At 32.2% G+C, this 20,603-nt stretch overlaps 4 protein-coding genes across 4 annotated transcripts in view; all 4 read left to right on the top strand.

Moving 5' to 3' along the window:
- LOC115888550 (glutathione hydrolase 1 proenzyme-like) overlaps window positions 1-20,603 on the top strand; it is a 138,314-nt gene that overhangs the window by 8,438 nt on the left and 109,273 nt on the right. Inside the window, exon 2 of the mRNA XM_030908321.1 lies at window positions 16,860-16,961. Within this exon, the coding sequence (XP_030764181.1) occupies window positions 16,909-16,961 (53 nt within the window). The 5' untranslated portion in view covers window positions 16,860-16,908. The remainder of the gene's footprint in view (window positions 1-16,859; window positions 16,962-20,603) is intronic.
- On the top strand, window positions 1,239-1,937 carry LOC115888075. The gene has a single exon (XM_030907649.1). The coding sequence runs from the start codon at window positions 1,239-1,241 to the stop codon at window positions 1,935-1,937; it is 699 nt and encodes a 232-aa protein (XP_030763509.1).
- LOC115888082 (craniofacial development protein 2-like) lies at window positions 1,976-2,764 on the top strand. Its single transcript, XM_030907660.1, has one exon. The coding sequence runs from the start codon at window positions 1,976-1,978 to the stop codon at window positions 2,762-2,764; it is 789 nt and encodes a 262-aa protein (XP_030763520.1).
- LOC115888101 (piggyBac transposable element-derived protein 4-like) lies at window positions 12,198-13,208 on the top strand. The gene has a single exon (XM_030907677.1). The coding sequence runs from the start codon at window positions 12,198-12,200 to the stop codon at window positions 13,206-13,208; it is 1,011 nt and encodes a 336-aa protein (XP_030763537.1).

The raw sequence follows: 20,603 nt of genomic DNA on the forward strand, positions 1-20,603 counted from the left end.
CAGCATCCATAATTATAAATAATGTGTTGAAATTTCATTTTAAAGTTGAGAAAAAATCTTAAGAAAATAATACCCAGTATTCCTAAAAGTTCTTCTTACTTCCAAGTATTATTCCATTTCTTTATAGAAAATGAGAAAAACAGTACGCACATTTTAAAACTCTGTAGTTTCATATACGTGGTGCGTCTCAAAAGTGGCTCATCCCTATAATTTCTTTATTTTTTCAGAAAAAAAACGAGATTTGGTATGTGTGTCTAAAATTACTCGGTTATTTTAGACCTAGTATATGACACATGATTGAGATTAACGTATTCAATTGTTTTGATCACTTCCTGTTTCACCGGAAATGACTACAACTTTTGATTCTTAAATGGCACCCTCAATGGCACCCCTTTTTTTCTATTTCATTCCTTAGAAAATGATCTAAACAATCTGAGTAGAATGACATATCATATGTCAACTTTTGGCATTTTCTCATATAGTTTATTTGAAATTGTAACGTGCGGTTCCTAACGACAATTTGACTGTGCAACCAAGTGTGTGGTACCAAATTACTCGTAAAAAATGCCCTTTCTAAATATGCTAATGAGCCACCCTCGTTCCATTTGAAAAAATTGAGATATTATTAAAAATACGATTTGGGCATCTTTTAACCGGCCAGCATAAGACACGAAAAACATTAGACGATCAAATCTATTTTTCCAAGGCTCCTTGATTACAAATTAGTGTTTTTAGCACAGCCATGGCACTCTAGATTGAAATTTAAAATACTGTGTAAAATATAGCGAAACTATCAAAAGTTGATATATGATATGTCATTCTATTCAGGGTGTCATTTTCTACTGAATAAAATGGAAAAATACCGAGGGTGCCATTTAAAAATCAAAAGTTGTAGTCATCGCGAGTTGTAGTGAAAAATAATTTGAACTTTTTATTTGTATAGTGAAATTACATGTTTACAATTCGATGCTGAGGTAAAAAATCTAGAATTAAATATAAATAGTAGCAAAAACGTATAAAGAAATTTCAGGAATCTAAATCTAACTGATAAGAGAATTAAGGTATTTAGCGGTTTCTCGTTAAAATTGTTTGTGCTGTTGCCAGCTTGTGCTGAGAACAGGATATTTGGGGATTGATAAGAGCAAGGGACTTCCGATCCGTTGAGGAGAGTCTGTTCTTTTCGCAATCTCTATAATTAAAAGGAAAATAATATTGAGCAAAAACAAAAACAATCCGATATGAACGAAATAAAAGAAATGTTCGATTTTATTAGAGAAAATATGCAAGTAATGGATGGTAAACTATCCGATGTTATAAAGGAGCTGAGAGATACTAAGCTAGAAAATGCGGCGATGAAGACAGAAATTAAAGCTCAAGGAATGAAGATTGCCAATTTGGAAAGGGAGATTAGAAAGAAAAATCTGATTTTTAAAGGTATTATGGATGATGAAAAAGAGGACTTCGAACTAACCAAACACAAGACAATTAAAATTTGTGAATCCTTGGGAGTGCCTATTAAACCAGAATTTGATGTAGACCAGGTAAGAAGAATAGGCAAACAAATCCCAGGTAAACCGAGACCAGTATTACTACAACTGACAACTACAAATAAGAAATTCGAAATACTAGGAAAAACTAAAGGATTAAGAGGATCTAACATATGGATTGATGAGGATTACCCAAAGGAAATACAAGAAGAAAGAAAAATTCTGGTGTCCGAAATGAAAGAAGCATGGAAAAATGGCGAAAAAGCACAACTTAGATACAACAAACTAATTATAAACGATGAGGTATATGATGCAAGCAACATAATAAATAGGGAGTCAACTAGCCAATATAATAACGCCGACAAGAAGAGAAAACCCGATATGAGATCACCGGAAAATGATAAATTTGGCGAACAACTGAAAAAGATTACGCGAACTTCAAAAAACTAGAACTAACCAATGGATTACACGGAGCAGGATTATCGGACATGGAACTTGGCATTAAACGGACATTGAAAGGAAACTTAAATGGAAAAGGGCTAACATTTGGTACATGGAACATTCGGTCGATAAATGACAAAGAGGGCGAACTAATTAAAGAATTTGAAAACATTGACCTAGACATACTAGCTATAACTGAAACTAAAAAGAAAGGAAAACAAACAGTTGAATTACAAAATGGACATATAATGATTTTGAGTGGGGTCCAGAATGAGAAAAGGGCACAGGCCGGAGTTGGTTGTATTATAAAAAGTACCTTAGCTAAATTTGTAACTAAATGGGATACTATATCAGGAATATTCATTATGGTACAATTAAGGCTTGAAGACAAGAACACGATACACATATTAATACTGTATGGCCCAAATGAAGATGAAAAAGCTGAACTAAAATACAAGTTTTGGGATGAAGTTACGGAAGTTGTAGACAGTTTAAACGGAGATATTATTGTTCTGGGGGATCTAAATGGAAGGGTTGGTATTCAGGATTATGAAAGCGGCGATGACATAGGAAAAAATGGAGAGGCTATAAGAAATAACAACGGGACTAGAATTATAGAGTTCTGTATACAGAATTATTTATTAATCATGAACACCTTTTTCAGACACAAAGAAATCCATCAGTACACGAGAGAAGTTAAAAGTCGAAATGAAAAATCCATAATTGACTACGTATTAGTATGTAAACGATTAAGGCGATATATAAAAGACGTACGAGTTAAAAGAGGCCCCGAAATAAACAGCGATCACTACCTGGTCTTAGCAAAAACCGGCTAACTAGGCTTTCAAAAACCAGATCAAATAGAGAGACCACGGAGCAGCGTAACAAGAGAAGTAGTCAGGTCGTATAGATTGAACAACAGGAATACTGCCATGAGTTATAGGAAAAGAATACAAGAGCTAATTGAAACTCAACCAGTCAATGAGGAACAAAATCTAGAAATAATGTGGGAAAATTTTAAATTTATACAGGGAAAGAAATCTGTGGAACAACGAAAATTAACAAAAGCAAAAGACAAACCGCTTGGTGGAATGACGACATCAAACATGATATTAAAATGAAAAAAGCGGCATGGAAAAACTATTTATGTGGCAGAAACATGGATAAATATGAAGTATATAAGAAACATAGAGAAAGAGTGAAGCAACTTGTAATGTTATCAAAGAAAAAGTCATTGGAAGAATTCGGTCGAAAAATTGAACACGATTTCCACGCAAATAAAAAGCTATTTTACAAAGTCCTTAAAAATCTTCGATGCAATAACAAAGACCCACCGATGAAACAAATAAACGATAAGAATGGAATATTACTAATGAATGAAGAAGACATTATTAAGAGATGGAAACAATATTTTGAGGATCTTTTTGAAGGGCAGAGTGATCAGGAAAATTTAGTCGTGGAAAGTAGGGCCACATCTCAAGAGGAAGATATGATAGAGTTAGAGGACGTCCATTGCACCATACAGAAACTTAAAAAAGGAAAGGCGGCGGGACATGACGGCATCACCGCAGAAATGCTGAAAAACATGGGAGAAAAGGGAGAAGAAATACTAACAAAGATTTGTACTTTAGCGTGGAAAGAAGGAAAAATCCCAAATGATTGGAAAATAGGGGTCATCGTACCAATCTTTAAAAAGGGTAATAAAAGGGATTGTAATAATTATCGAGGAATCACACTTCTTAGCATTGCCTCTAAAGTTTATGAGCGAATACTGGAAGCAAAACTCGTAAATCAAATTGACAACTAACTTGAGGAATCGCAGAGTGGATTTAGGAAGGGCCGTAGTATACACGGTCATATATTTATAATTAAACAAATAACGGAAAAAATTAGAAATACAAATGTCCAAGTTTACCAAGCCTTTCTTGATCTTGAAAAAGCCTTTGACAGACTTCCAAGATCTGAAGTTCAGAAAACCCTAATAAATAAAAACATTGACCAAAACTTAAGAAGAGCAATAATGAGTTTTTATTCCGACACTAGAAGCTATGTAAGGACCGATAATATGCATTCAAAAGAGTTTTCAATTCGTGAAGGTGTTCGACAGGGAGGTGTCCTAAGCCCAATTTTATTCAATTTAGTTATGGATGATGTAACGAAAGAAACCAGACGAAAGGCATCTAAACTTCTTGTAGGGTACCAAAATATGCAGCCTGTGTGGATCAATGAATGCGCTTTCGCTGACGACATCGTTATATTTGCTAGGAACGAAACGGAACTTAAAAGAAATCTCAATACATGGAACAACAAATTATCTTCCAAAAACCTTAAAATAAATGAGAACAAAACAAAAATAATGATTAGCGGAAAGAGTGAAGAAATGGTTAACATAGAAATAAATGATCAAATAATAGAGCAGGTAAATTCTTTCAAATATCTGGGAGTCCAAATAGAAAGCCAGGGACATCAAAACCAAGAGTCCAAAGCGCTGCAAATCTATACCATAGCATAAAGAACACATTTCTAGGTAAAAAAGAGGTATCATTGAAGACCAAAATCAGCGTGTTTAATTCAGTATTCGTACCAATATTAACATTCGGTAGTGAGAGTTGGGTTCTCACCAAGAGACAAGAAAGCTTAATACAAGCAGTAGAAATGAAATACCTACGAAAAGTGCTAGGGGTTACGAGGATGAATAAACTACGTAATTCCCATATTAGCACTAGCGCTATTATGAAAGTCATAATGACATCCAAATGACAGTATTAAATGTGTCATAATGACATTGTCGTAGATTAAAGTATTAATAAAATAGATACTAATAAAATAAAATAGTCCCAGAACATCGGAATTATAAAATAACTCTTTTTTTTTGCTTGTTGGGAACTAACAAAATTAATTATTGTATACCTCGTAACTGCAAAACTAATATCTCAATGATCTTATTATTCTCTTCTCGGCTCAGGGAAAGTTATTTTGCAACACATCGACCGTTTGCCTTGGCGTTGTTTTTCAAAGTTGAGTTGCGATTTAAACTTTACATCAATCTCTAATATTTCCATTTGCATAAACGGAAAATGAGTCACGAATTGTGCAGCAATAACTGGGTCAATAATTTCACACAATGTTTTTCCAATTCTATTGATAAAAAACATTGCAATAATGATAAGAATTATTCAGATAATAGAAGGAATTTCATAAAATATCCGGCATAATTGCTGTGCTTGAATGACATAATTTTTCACACAAATAGATTATATCTAACCTTGTAAAATTTTAATATTTAGATAATTTAATTCAATAATTCAAAATTATTGGTAATGGTAAACAACTTTTTAGAAAATTTTACTTAAAACTGATAAAAACCTATTCAAAATCAAGTTTTAACCACTTCCAAGCAGTTATATTTACAAAGGTAAACACAAATGTTTGGATTTTTTGTGTGCTCTAAACACATGTTACATTAACCTGGGTACCAAGGCACGAGGGTAACAAGGGTAACAAAAAGGCAGATGAAAAGGCCAAACAAGGCTCATTAATACCACTCATTGTGTCAAATAGGAAGAATTCATGTGTAGAAAAATGTACATCCTGTTAGTCCAAGAAATTCCTAAGGCCTATGCCTTCAAACGCGTAGTTTTGGTAAAAACTTGAATTTTTTATATGTTACTTTGAAAGATCGAAAACCGAACTGTAAAATATTTTTTAAATTCACCCCCGAAAAGGGGTTGAAGGGGTGAAAAAGGCTGAACTTTCGTTTAGCTGAAATCTGTTAGCTGAAAAAATGACTTTATATATGCGTTCTAGAAGGCGTTAGGAGTACAAATATACAAAAATTTTCCTGCGGTAATGCGTCATTTTAATTTTTCGGACTTTAGTATAGCCGAAATCTGTTACATCAAAACTAGTCTTCGGGGTGTGTTTTAGACATTTTTCTAAACATAAAAACACAAAAGAGTGTCTGCGGAACTTTTTTATTTTTATTTTACATAAAAAAATGCTTTGACTTAAGAATAACCGAAATCAGTTACATGAAAAATGAACTTATATTTGTTTTATACGAGCCTTTACGAGCAAAGAAATACCAAAAAATCCCTGCGGAAATGTGTCAATGTCATTTTGTGCACTTTGTTTTTCATACATTTTTCAGTTTAGAAGCTTACGGGATCCGGGAGCGAAGAGGGGTGCTGGGTGGGGTAAAACATCTTTCGGAGGAATAACAATTCTTGTAGAATAGATAATATAGGTTCTTGTAAACTATAAGTACCTCGGAATGTTGCACTTATTCTTGTTTTTTATTGAAGCTTTACGTAAATAGGGCTGATTCAAAGCGAAAAATCATTGGATCATGCAGTTTTTCTTTTATATTTTAATAATTAACTGTGATTTTGCAAAAATATTAGATTGGTTAGCATTTGGGTTGCTTTGGTTAGCTTTTCTTTGTGGAGGGTGTTAAGCTGTGGTTTTTATATTTTAATAATTAACTGTGATTTTGCAAAAATATTATTAGATTGGTTAGAATTTGGGTTGCTTCGGTTAGCTTTTCTTTGTGGAGGGTGTTAAGCTGTGGTTTTTATATTTTAATAATTAACTGTGATTTTGCAAAAATATTATTAGACTGGTTAGAATTTGGGTTGCTTCGGTTAGCTTTTCTTTGTGGAGGGTGTTAAGCTGTGGTTTTTATATTTTAATAATTAACTGTGATTTTGCAAAAATATTATTAGATTGGTTAGAATTTGGGTTGCTTCGGTAAGCTTTTCTTTGTGGAGGGTGTTAAGCTGTGGTTTTTATATTTTAATAATTAACTGTGATTTTGCAAAAATATTATTAGATTGGTTAAAATTTGGGTTGCTTCGGTTAGCTTTTCTTTATGGAGGGTGTTAAGCTGTGGTTTTTATATTTTAATAATTAACTGTGATTTTGCAAAAATATTATTAGATTGGTTAGAATTTGGGTTGCTTCGGTTAGCTTTTCTTTGTGGAGGGTGTTAAGCTGTGGTTTTTATATTTTAATAATTAACTGTGATTTTGCAAAAATATTATTAGATTGGTTAGAATTTGGGTTGCTTCGGTTAGCTTTTCTTTGTGGAGGGTGTTAAGCTGTGGTTTTTATATTTTAATAATTAACTGTGATTTTGTAAAAGTATTATTAGATTTATTATTAGATTGGTTAGCATTTTAGACACTTTTAAATTATTTTTTTGATTCAAAAGTGCTTCATCCAAGAATTTTTTTCTTTTAAACTGTTCTATACGCATAGGACTTTCTGTCAAAAAAAATGTTAAATTCGTAGGTACTTATACTTTACAAGATCCGGTAATATAATAAGGAATAAATGGAAAATGAAAATCAAGCATTTCCGCAGGAAATTTTTTATTTTCCTGAGTCTGTAAATGCTTCTAAAAGGCAAAAATATATTTATTTTATATATAACTGATTTCAGCTGTTCTAAAGTCTATTAAATTTCCTCAGAAAATGGATACAGTTTATTTCCGCAGGAAAATTTTTATTTTCCTCAATTCGTGAATGCTTCTAAAAGGCAAAAATATATTTATTTTTTATATAACTGATTTCAGCTATTCTAAAGTCTAATAAATTTCCTTAGAAAATGAAAACAGGTTATTTCCACAGGAAAATTTTTGTGTTTATATGTTCAAAAAAATATTAAAAATAAAACGCAAAATGTATTTTTTTATAGCAGATTTCAGTTATTCTAAAGTGCGAAATTTAGAAATTACGCATTTCCGCAGGAAAATTTGTTTTCCGTGGTTCACAGTAGCTTTTTAAAGACAATTTTATTTTTCTAATAACTGATTTCAGCTAAACAAAAGTTGACCCGTCAAAAATATATATAAAAGTTAAAAAAATATATTTTTCCAAATTTCAGAGAAGCGGTAAGGACTTTGAAAAAATTGTTTCAATAAAAGCTGTGCCTTAGCTTCTAGCCACTCTATCTCGGTTAATTTTTATTTGAGCAAAAAAAGTATAGAGACCATTCTTATCTGAAATCTGACGTTCTACAACTTTTATTTGGATTTTTTTTTCTAATCCTTCCGTTTCTCCGAAGTTTCGAAAAAATCACTTTATTTATTTCACCCCTTCTCTCTTTTCATTTTTTAATCTTTCAAAGTAACTTATATAAAAAATTCAAGTTTTTACCAAAACTTCGTATTTGAAGACCTCTTTTCTTGGACTATATTTTGGAATTTAAAAATTATGATGACAGAATTGCGGTACCAGTATTAAAACTGTAAGTAACCTAAGCGGTACTATCTAAAAAGAGACCATTTAGCTTTCAAACAGTTACTCTCATCAGACGTAAAAGTGACAAGTAAATTACAAGAAGTAATAACTTTAATACGGTATACGGTATAGTTCAAATACCAGCCATTCTAAACTATAGAGAAACAATTCAAATTTTCTTACAAAACAAATTACTTTGTTCGCGTTATATTACTTTGTTCGCGTCTTTTATGATATTCAAATTACCTAATAACCGTTAATACGGGACAATTTAGGATCATTTAGTATAATTTTGAAAGAAACAATAACCTATGGAAATAATTTGAATAAAAGTAGCAGAAAAACGATTTACTTTCATAATGATGACAATTTTCATATGGAAATTAAGAGTCAGTTGATTAGGTATCTTTAGCAACTATAGTTCATACCAGTTAAACTTTTAGTCACGTGATTAAGCTTGACCGGCGCAGCGTTGCCCACTTTTACATATTTTCTTTTAATCAAAATATTTTCTTCTTCTTATCACGCCCTCTCCTGTCGAAGGTTTGCGATCCAAATGGCAATTGTGGCTCTGGAAACTGCAGCCCGGAAGATTTCCGCAGACGAGCGATCAAACCATCTCCTCAAATCTTTTAGCCATGAGTTCTGGCGTCTTCCACTGATCTTTTCCCTTGCACTTTGCCCTCTATTATGAGGCGCAGTATTTCGTATCTACTGGAGTACTTCATCGTTGGTGATCCTCTGTACCCATGAGATTCGCAGCATCCATCTGTATACATACATTTCAAAGGCTTCTATTCTCTTTTTGGTCTGTGAATCCAGTGTCCAGCTCTCATATCCATAGAGTAATACAGAGAAGACGTAACATCTGGCCATTCGAGTTCTGAGTTCCGCACTGAGGTCTCGTCTTGTAAAAAACGATTTCATTCTCACGAAGATTTTTCTCGCTTGCTCAATTCTTGAAAATATTTCTCTTTTCGGGTCGCACTGACTATTGATGTTAGCTCCTAAATACTTTATTGAGGTCACTTGTTCGATTGTTTGTCCCTTGACCCGCAGGTGTGCATTTATTGGAGTCTTAGAAAAGACCAATAGTTTGGTCTTGGAGACATTGAGATGCAATCCAAACATCTCACTATAGTGGACTACGGAATCTATAACGCTTTGCAGTTCTTGTATATCATTGGCTATTATAACCGTATCATTGGCATATCTGATATTGTTTATTGGGATTCCATTGAACTTGATTCCGCCCTGGATTCGATCTAGTGCTTCTCTAAATATAGTCTCCGAGTACAGGTTAAACAGGAGCGGAGACAAGACGCAACCCTGCCGAACACCCCGTCTGATTTGTATATCTTCCGATGTTGACTGCTTCATCTCAACTACCGCCGTTTGATGCCAATAAAGTTCTGATATGAAACGTAGATCTTGTTCGTCAACTCCGGTTGTTCTTAGAATTTTGATCATCTTCTGATGATTAACACAGTCGAACGCCTTACGATAGTCTATGAAGCATGCAAATACATTCACATTCATGTTTCTACACCTCTGTGTCCTTACATTTAGGGAGAAGAGTACTTCACGCGTTCCGAGTCCGTTTCTGAAGCTAAACTGGGTGTTGTCCAACTGATTTTCGCACTTCTTGTAGATTCGCGTGTGGATGATCCTAAGAAAGGTTTTGGGGACATGGGACATAAGGCTTATCATCCGATAGTCATCACATTGTGAGGCGTTGGGTTTCTTTGGCAGGGTTACGAATGTTGATTTAAGCCAATCTGACGGTATTTTGCTTGAGCTATATAATTTGTTAAATAATGCTGTTACCAAATCTAGACTTCTGCTTTCGTTATCTGCAATGAGTTTAAGTATTTCAACGTTTATTTTATCGGGGCCGGTAGCCTTCCCGCTTTTCTGCGCTTTTATTGAATGAACAACTTCGTCTTTGGTTATTGCTGAAGCCTTTTCATTCAGTATGTGATCTATCGGTGGTGGGGAACAAGGTCTGTCATCATTAAAATGTGTTTCGATATATTCTTTCCATCTCGCAAGCTTAGCCTTTGAAGGAGAAAAACATCAACAAAATATTTTAGGAAACAAAAATAAATTAATTAAAAATATATAAACAATTATTATTTACATCAACAAAACTCACCTCCTTAACAGCACTTAATCAAAATAGAAGGCCATTGCTACCGCTTTCCCGTTCAAAATATTCCAATAAGGTTGCGATGAGTTTTTTGCATTGGCTATTAAGCTATCTTGTACACTTCGCACTAAAAGAGGTTCTAAAAAGAACAATGTTCGACTGTAAGTTCTGCTAATAAAAATTTTTAGTATCACAACACAATTGATTTAAACCAAAAGCTCGTAATACAAAACTAAAGTGTCAAAACGAATGACAATGTCAGGAAATAAATACATAAATGTGACAACTTGACATTTTTTACAGCAGAGCTACCACCTGAATCCCCAGCGGGACATTTAAATTCCAGTTAGTCAGCCCAGCGCCGAATATGTCCATGGTTGGCAACAATAAATTTAAAAATCGCGCACTCGATTACGTAACTAAAAGTTTAATTGGTATCACTTATATATTTATTTTATAGAGGTTGGAAATAGAAGGCTTGTATTTGTATTTACTAAGAGTGGTCCAGGTGGGACCCTCCACTGCGGCTAAAAATGGAGGGGTTGCCTGAATTATATTTGCTTGTAAAATATAAAATTTGCCGTTTGTCTAACTTCTGTATCAGTGCAAAAAATATTTACAAAAAATGAATCTGATGGGCTAATAAAATATAATAAAAACACAAAAATCTATTAACTCTTTGAGGGGCACCGGTATAAAAATAGTACCCGGAAAATATATGTATTAGTGGGGCACCGGTCTAAAAAATGTACCACCCCTTCAAACATTTTTAGCTAGTTGTGCAATGGAGCATTTTCTCGACCAACGTAATATTGGTCGCACTCTGACGGCTGTTTGTTGATTTAAACTGTTGCACGTGGCAGTTTCGGTTCTGCGATCAGTTTTATTGATAAAATCATAGCGTTAAGGTGGTTGCAAGTGAAAGTCTGCTGAATATACAGAAAAGAAAGTGAAATATAATAAAATATAGGTGCCTTTCCTGTAATAATAATATATTTGATATTTATAACAATAATATTATTTTGGTACAAGAAAAAAATATTTTTTTTTGTTTTATTTTGGTAGTTTGTTGTGGTACTATAAGTGTACCGTTGCACGCTTAGGCAAATATTCTATCCTGATTATGCCACATTATTTTTTAGATATTCAAGATATGGATTCGTTACCATTTAAGCTAAAAGGTTGGAGTTATGATGACCTGCAAGATGAATTGAATAATATATATAACGACGCGGAGCCAATACCTTCCGAGCCGGAGTCTGTATTTAGTGAGTCGGAAGATGAAGATGACCAAATACTGTTGGACCAAACTACACCTGCTTTGAATTTTACTGATTCTGATACTGATCCAGAAGATAACGTGCCATTATCTATTTTAGCAACTAATCTGCTTCCTGTACCACCCGTAAACTCTAACGACTGGTCTAAGCTTGTTGAACCAGTACCCCCCTCAAACTTTACGTCAGAGTCCGGAATTAAACCTGTTGTGAGAGAAATGGTTGATCCTACTCCGTACAAACTTTTCAAGTTATTTTTTAATGATGGTCTGCTTGACCACATAGTATTCCAGACAAATTTGTACGCACAGCAGTCTTTCAGCAAACAAAAACTTACCGAAATCTCAGAAATAAAAACCTTTCTAGGCATAAATTTATTAATGGGAATTAAACGATTACCGAGCTATAGGGACTACTGGAGTACTTCTCCTGATATAAATGATGCTTACATAAGTGGGTTGATGCCTGTGAAGCGCTTTAGTTGGCTCCTTTCGAACTTCCATCTCAATAATAACGTGCTAATGCCTAAAAAGCCCACTACGATAAATTGTACAAAGTGCGACCATTATTGATTGCGTTAGCTGAGAATTTTGAAAGGTGTATGGCTCTGAGTAGGGAACTTGTAATAGACGAGTCAATGATAAAATTCAAAGGGAGAAGCTCGCTCAAACAGTACATGCCCAGAAAACCTATTAAACGAGGATACAAGGTATGGATTTTAGCGAATAAAAATGGCTACTGTCAAAAATTTGATATATATACCGGTAAAGCGGAGGACGCCGAAAAACAATTAGGTGCCAGAGTTATTAAACAAATGCTCAATGGATTGGAAAATAAAGAGCACATTGTCTATTTCGACAACTTCTTCAATAGTACCGAACTTTTGGAAGACCTGAAGAAAAAACTAATTCATGCCTGTGGTACCGTAAATCCATCGAGAAAAACTTTGCCGGTGTTTAAACCGGATCGAAAATTTGAAGTTTTTAGCAATCCATCAAGAATTGTAGCTTTTAAATGGAGAGATAAGCTTAGCGTCTATTTACTGTCAAATTTTCATTCTCCTTTTGGAACCACTGAGGTCAATAGGAAAGAAAAGAATGGTACTACAACCAAAGTTCGTTGTCCGCAAGCGCTGTCAGATTATAACGCCATCATGAATTTTGTTGATAAATTTGATCAAAATCTGAATTTGTACAAAATAAACAGGAAATCAAAAAAATGTTGGCACAGGATATTCTTATACTTTCTCGATGCAGCAGTAGTAAACGCTTTCGTTTTATATAAAGAACTTCATTCGCCAAAAATATCCATGAAAGAGTTTAGAAGAAGCGTATCACAAGGACTAGTTGCAGACCTGGTTATAAAAAACAAAAGGAAAGCTTATAGCTATGGAGAAACAGTTGCTAAAAAACAGTTTAAGCCATTCATTCCCCTAGAAATTAGGCACAACCAAAGTTCCCATCAACCGGAAAGAGATTCTCGGCGGCGATGTGCAAAATGCAGTACATCAAAACAGCAAGTTCGTACCAACTGGATATGTTCGGTTTGTCGAGTTCCTCACTGTCTGGGGGCAAACAAGACATGCTTCCAGGACTTCCACACTTTCGAGTAAAATTATACTGGGGCAATGGTACTGTATATGTACCACGTAATGACGTCATTATTTATATATAAAAAATTGTTTTTCATAGTTTTAGAGTTTATTTTGAATATTTGTTCTTAGTTCTGTTAAATATTTTTATTAAAAAGTAATGAAAAAATTCATGCCCCTCTAGCACTTTTATTTACTGACAAATGTTGCCCTTCAAAGAGTTAAGAATCAATTGAGAGGCAATGCTCAATTAAGACGTTAAAAGCCGAATAGGGTCGGATTATCTCGTAAAAAAATCTTTATAGAATTGTTTTTATTTCAAGGCTTTGAACATTAAAATGACATTTAATATTCACATAGTTATATATTTATCAAACAACTCAAAACATATTTTCAGCTTGAAGAAACATTATTATAAACTAGTTAGGTTCTGAGTAGTGTATATTATACTCAATTATAGTTTATTACGTTGTGTTGTGATAACATTCAAAAACAAATAAGTCAAATTACTATTAACAATGAAAATATTACACGTATTTATTTTAGAAATGTGTACTATTTTTATTTTATAAAACTATATTTTAATCCTTAGATATATCAAATGGTTGGCTCAATAATACATAGGTTGCCTTTTAAGTTTTTACATAAATTGAAACAGAAACGAACAAGTTAGAAACAACGAAGTGTTTTCTTGCTTTTCGAAATATTGGCCCTTAAGGTCTATATATTTTTGCATACGCTCAAACCAATTCTGGAAATATTTTTTCCACTATGAAGCTGATATCGTAGAAACATTTGAAAGTCTTCAACAGCTTCTTGAGATGATGAAAATCGCTGTCCGCGCATTTTTTGTTTAACAGTGGGATACAAGAATAAGTCATTGGGCAATAAATCGAGTGAATACGGGCAATGAGACATTAATTTCATATTTTTCTAATTCAAATATTCAGTTGTTTGACGCACTTTAAGGGAGCTGGTATTGTAGTGATGAAGAATGATGCCACGTTTTTTGTTATATTTCCCTATTTCATCGAAGATCGTTGGCAAACAAATTGTTGTATACCATTCGGCATTAACAGTTCTTCCATCCTCTAATAGAATGGTTCCGATGATTGTAAAAACTTAAAAGGCAACCTACATACAGAAAATCTCCAGTTATGCTCATGTATTTTCCAAAATTTTCAAGACATGGAAAATAAAGTATCGGATCATTATTATATCAAACTGTGTTAATGAAATAACATTATTTTATATATAAACTATATGTAGTCTATGTAGAGGGTGTTTTAAAACCTAGGGTGATCATTGGTATAGTCTGTAAAACGAATAACTTTGAATTTGACAGTTCCCGCGGGCTTTTCTAGTGTTAATTTTATTAGGTTATCAACTTGCGGCCATGCTGACGCAATGCCGTCTCTAATAGAACAGCCTCAGAGCGAGATTTATGACGTCACGCTAGTTAGATACTACGGATTAATAAATATGTTGTAGAATACATGGAAAACATAATTATTCCTCGCATTTTTGGTTTGTATTTTAAAGATGATATAGTTTACATGAAATATACATAATATACAGATAATAACTACAATATATATACCTATTTATAGTAATAAATATTTTGACAGATAAACTATAAACCATACAAATGCAGCAAATGTTTTACAATATGGCTGAAATCGTACTCCATAGTCAATGTAGATAGTTTTGTGGTAAGAATAATAATTTAAAAAAAATATGTGGTCATCTTTTGACAAGTTTATATTAGTTTATTAATTGCAGTAAACATTATAATATATAAATAAATTTTGTGATTGCAAATAATAATACACTATTAGTAGATATTGAATGTTTTTTGTTAAATTAGATCGATTTTCAAACCCCAAAATTTAAAATATATTTTACATTTTACCCATTATCTTATGCACCAACTATTCATTATTTGGATATTGTAAAACATTTGCTGTATATTATGTATATTTCATGTAAACTATATCATTTTTAAAATTCAAACCAAAAATACGAGGAATAATTATGTTTTCCATGTATTCTACAACATATTTATTAATCCGTAGTATCTAACTAGCGTGACGTCATAAATCTCGCTCCGTGACTGTTCTATTAGAGACGGCATTGGTCTAATATTTAGAAATGTCAAAAGCTGATGACATTTTACTTTTGTCAATTATGACATTTCGTGTTGATTTTTGCAAGAAGAGGAAGAACTGTCACTTGTTTTATTATTTTCCTTTTCTATATCACGAAAGTAAAAAGAGTTACCTATCTGATTCGTTCAGGCACTCAATTTAAAGAATATCAGTAACTTTTTTGACAGAGGGATTTTATATTTGCCATGTTGGTAAAAAATAACGGTCAAAATTCAAAGTTATTCATTTTATAGACTATATCTCGCAAACGATAAGAGAACGAAGAAGGTACAATTATGACAGAGTTTCACAATTTTATATCGACGACAGTCAGATTTTAAAAAGGGTAAAAATACCAAAAATCTGTATTCTTCAGCACACATATACCGGGGGCGTCTCGAAAGTCACCCACCCCTATAGCTTTTTTAACTTTTTAGATAAAAAAACGAAATTTGGTATGTTAGTATAGGACATAGATTGGATTATAATATTAATAGGATTGATTGAAGTCATTTTGATTGATTTTGGTCATTTCCTGTTTCACCGGAAATGGCTACAACTTTTGATTTTCAAATGGCCCCTCGGTAAATTTATTCTTTATTCGATAGAAAATGACACTCTGAAGAGAATGACATACCTATCATATGTCAACTTTTGACATTTTTGTTTAGAAAAAAAAATGGTATTTTAAATTTCTATCTAGAGTTTCATGGCTGCATTAAAAACACTAATTTTTAATCAATGAGCCTTGGAAAAATAGTTATGATCGTCTAATATTTTTCGTGCCTTGTCCTGACCGTTTAAAAGATGCCCAAATCGTATTTTTAATAATATCTCAATTTTTTCAAATGGAACAAGGGTGGCTCATTAGCATATTTGGAAAAAGCATTTTTTTTTAAATAATTTGGTACCACACACTTGGTATTTCGAGTCAAATTGTCGTTATGAACCGCATGTTACAATTTCAAATAAATCATATGCGAAAATATCAAGAGTTGACATATGATATGTCATTCTGTTCAGAGAGTAATTTTCTGTAGAATAAAGTAGAAATATACCGAGGGTGCCATTTAAAAATCAAAAGTTTTAGTCATTTCCGGTTAAACAGTAAGTGACCAAAAACAACTGAATACGTCAATCAATCCTAATTTATGTTTTTTTATCTAAAAAATTAAAAAAGTTATAGGAGTGAGCCACTTTTGAGACACACCTGGTAGGTTTCTTTGGATGTAGTAGACAATGATCCAGTATTGAAACTAAAAGAACTTCGGATTTACATTGTCTTTATTTATTTTAACTTACACAATGATAACGGTCAGTAATACATCTGGCCGAAACGTTGTGTAAGTAAAAATAAATAAAGAAAATGGAATCATTTAATTTCAACACATAGAAGTATTACGCATACTTTATGATTGATTTTAAATTTTTCAATTAATATCCCGAATTTATAAAATTTTCATTTTTGTTTAAAATGAGCATTTTCTATTTTTTCAGTTTCTAAATTGTTTCATTTTTCTTACAGAATGAAATAAAATTTGCCCTTAGTGGAGAATGACTGAATAGGATCCACAATGACTATAACATCTTTAAATATCAGTGATGGTACTGTGAAAAGGAAAAGATTGTAAGTACCTATTTATAAACGATTTCTAATATAAATTAATACATTACTGTGAAGTAATAATAATCGAACATGGAAATAATATAAATCTAATAACTATCCTCAGATATTTATTTCTATTTTATGTTGTTTATATTATGTTGTAAATGTATTATATACTATTTAAACTTATTATACTATTAACTAAAAATTAGAAAAATAATTTATAACTCCTTGTTTTTCCTTTATTGTATATAGTAATCTATGACAACGTGTTTTAGTTTCTAGATGTATAGTCTATAAAATGAATAACTTTGAATTTTGACCGTTATTTTTTACCAACATGGTAAATATAAAATTCCTCCGTCAAAAAAGTTACTGATATTCTTTAAATTGAGTGCCTGAACGAATCAGATAGGTAACTCTTTTTACTTTCGTAATATAGAAAAGGAAAATAATAAAACAAGTGACAGTTCTTCCTCTTCTTACAAAATCAACACAATTGTCAAAAAGTAAAATGTCATCAGCTTTTGACATTTCTAAATATCAGACCAACGTCGTCTCTAATAGGACAGCCACGGAGCGGATTTATGACGTCACGCTAGTTAGATACTACGGATTAATAAATATGTTGTAGAATACATGGAAAACATAATAATTCCTGGTATTTTTGGTTTGTATTTTAAAAATGATATAGTTTACATGAAATATACATAATATACAGTTAATAAATACAATATATATACCTATTTATAGTAATAAATAACTTTGGCAAATAAATTATGAACCATACAAATGCAGCAAATGTTTTACAATATACAAATAATGAATTGATACATCAGATAATGGGTAAAATGTAAAATATATTTTAAATTTTGGGGTTTGAAAATCGATCTAATTTAACAAAAAACATTCAATATCTACTAATAGTGATGTATTATTATTTGCATTCACAAAATGTATATGTATATTTTGCAAGTATCAATGTTCGAAAAATTATATTTGCAAATAATACAATATCATAGAAAAAAAAGGCTGCAGCGATTGCTATGAAATAAAGATCGCTGTCATTTTATATGTAAAATTATTCTAAAATTTTTTATTTTCTTGGGATTTAGGTTCGGGAAAAACGCTGATTAAGTTTTCATTTGTTTTTCATTATTTTTTTTTTTGTTAAAAAAACGTTTCGGCTAACATCATAGCCTTCATCAGTGTTGTGTCATATGAAAAAATAGTGTCGAATATAATCCAAAAATTACATATAAAATATTCACACCACATAATGTTTACTGCAATTAATAAACTAATATAAACTTGTCAAAGATGACCACGTATTTTTTTAAATTATTATTCTTAACACTAAAACTATCTACATTGACTATGGAATACGATTTCAGCCATAGTAAGTAGTAGATATTGAATGTTGTTTGTTAAATTAGATCGATTTTCAAACACCAAAATTTAAAATATATTTTACATTTTACCCATTATCTTATGTATCTATTCATTATTTGTATTTTCTAAAACATTTGCTGCATTTGTATGGTTCATAGTTTATTTGGTTTATTTGCGAAAGTTATTTATTACTATAAATAGGTATATATATATATATATATATATATATATATATGTATTTATTAACTGTATATTATGTATATTTCATGTAAACTATATCATATATATATATGTATTTATATATATATGTATATATATTGTATATTTCATGTAAACTATATTTTTAAAATACAAACCAAAAATACGAGGAATTATTATGTTTTCCATGTATTCTACAACATATTTATTAATCCGTAGTATTTAACTAGCGTGACGTCATAAATCTCGCTTCGAGGCTGTTCTATTAGAGACGGCATTGCTTCAGAATGGCCGCAAGTTGCTAACCTAATAAAATTAACACTATAAAAGCCCGCGGGAACTGTCAAATTCAAAGTTATTCGTTTCACAGACTATAGTTCCAGTTTTTAGGGTTCCGTACCCAAAGGGTAAAAACAGGAACCCTATTATCAAGACTTCGCTGTCCGTCCGTCTGTCACAAAGCTCTATCTTATGAACCGTTATAGCTAGACAGTTGAAATTTTTACAGATAATGTATCTATGTTGCCGCTATAAGAACAAATACTAAAAACAGAATTAAATAAATGTTTATAAATAGAAAAGTACTTTCACTAAACATTATCTTTTAAGTAAGAATTTTACATAGAATCTTTCAAGTCCTCGGTGGCCGCGTGGTTTAAAGCGTTAGGATTTTACGCTGCTATGACGTTGGAGCCGTAAGAAGGCAGGTTCGAATCCTAGTCAAGGCCTTTTTTAATCGTTCTTTTTTAATTTTTACATATTTTTACATATTTATTTTTACTTTTTACATATTTATTATTGATTAATACAAATTTTAGTAATGTGTTTCTTCATTTTTTTTAAATTACTTATACGCGCAATCAAAATTTAAGCTAAATCGGAAAAAAAGTTTATAATAATATAGTGTCTAATGTTGTTGTATAGATAATGAATGGTACGGAACCCTTCGTGCGCGAGTCCGACTCGCACTTGACCAATTTTTTTGTTGATATCTTCACTTTCAATAATTAATTGTTACATATCATATTTATCACACACCTTTATTCATCTCTTTAAGCGTTAATTATTTCAAAAGGTACAGAGAAACAATTCTATGCATCACGATAATTTTTTAAAACCATAGTTACAAAACTGATTAATACTTATTAGCTATATTATAACAATAGTTTACACAATATTTTGCAGACACTGTTGGTCAACACAAAATCAAGCGAATATAACCAGCTGATAGTGAATAAGTTGTTCTCAGAACCTGAGTTGTTAGATAGAATGTAAAATTAGTGGAAAGGGGTTAATCACCTTGACCTTAAAGATCTATTGTACCCCCTCTCTTAAGTTATAACTCATCATATATATTAATCGGTTTAAAACGTTCTACGTCTTCCGATGCCATCTCCCATGCCTGTCTGTCTCTCCATGCACCGTCTCCGAGAGATCTTTCCTCCATAAACGTGTCAATCCTTTCCTGCCAACTTCTTCTCGGTCTACCCGGTTTTCTTCTTCCTGCAGGTTTCCAGTTTATAATTTGCTTTGGGATTCTTATTTCTGCCATTCTTTCGACATGCCCGTACCATATGAGTTGACTGTTCTTTATCTCGTCCACTATCGTATGTTTAACTTCCATAATCTCTCTTATGCGTTCATTAGTTATTCGCTCGAGTCTTGATTTGCCTGCTGATCTTCTCCAAAAATCCATCTCTGTAGCTTCCAGTATTCGTTTTGTTGTTTCCTTAATTGGCCACACTTCACAGCTGTACGTGGTTATACTCTTGATGATGGTATTATATATTAGAGTTTTGTTCTTGTTGTTTATGCTTCTGTCCCACAGTATCCCATTCAATACCGTGATAGCATTCCTTCCAAGTTGGTTTCGTTCTTTAATTGCTGTATCCAACAGTCCATCATTTGTGATTTGCATACCCAAATATTTGTATTTTGTACAGCACTTAATTTTCTTCCCTTCTTCTAGTATTAGATCTTGTTGTTCTCCTCCGATACACATATATTCTGTTTTGTTAGTATTGATCTCGAGTCCCCATTTCTGATATTCTTCTATAAGCTTACGTGTCATAT

The sequence above is a fragment of the Sitophilus oryzae genome, unplaced genomic scaffold (assembly GCF_002938485.1).
Source record: "Sitophilus oryzae breed Bouriz unplaced genomic scaffold, Soryzae_2.0 scaffold_1167_pilon_pilon, whole genome shotgun sequence".
Classification (NCBI taxonomy): Eukaryota; Metazoa; Arthropoda; class Insecta; order Coleoptera; family Curculionidae; genus Sitophilus; species Sitophilus oryzae.

What these genes read in the sequence shown, in the direction of transcription:
- LOC115888075 (XM_030907649.1), top strand. Translation starts at nt 1,239, where the DNA reads ATGAACGAAATAAAAGAAATGTTCGATTTTATTAGAGAAAATATGCAA.
- LOC115888082 (XM_030907660.1), top strand. Translation starts at nt 1,976, where the DNA reads ATGGAACTTGGCATTAAACGGACATTGAAAGGAAACTTAAATGGAAAA.
- LOC115888101 (XM_030907677.1), top strand. Translation starts at nt 12,198, where the DNA reads ATGGCTCTGAGTAGGGAACTTGTAATAGACGAGTCAATGATAAAATTC.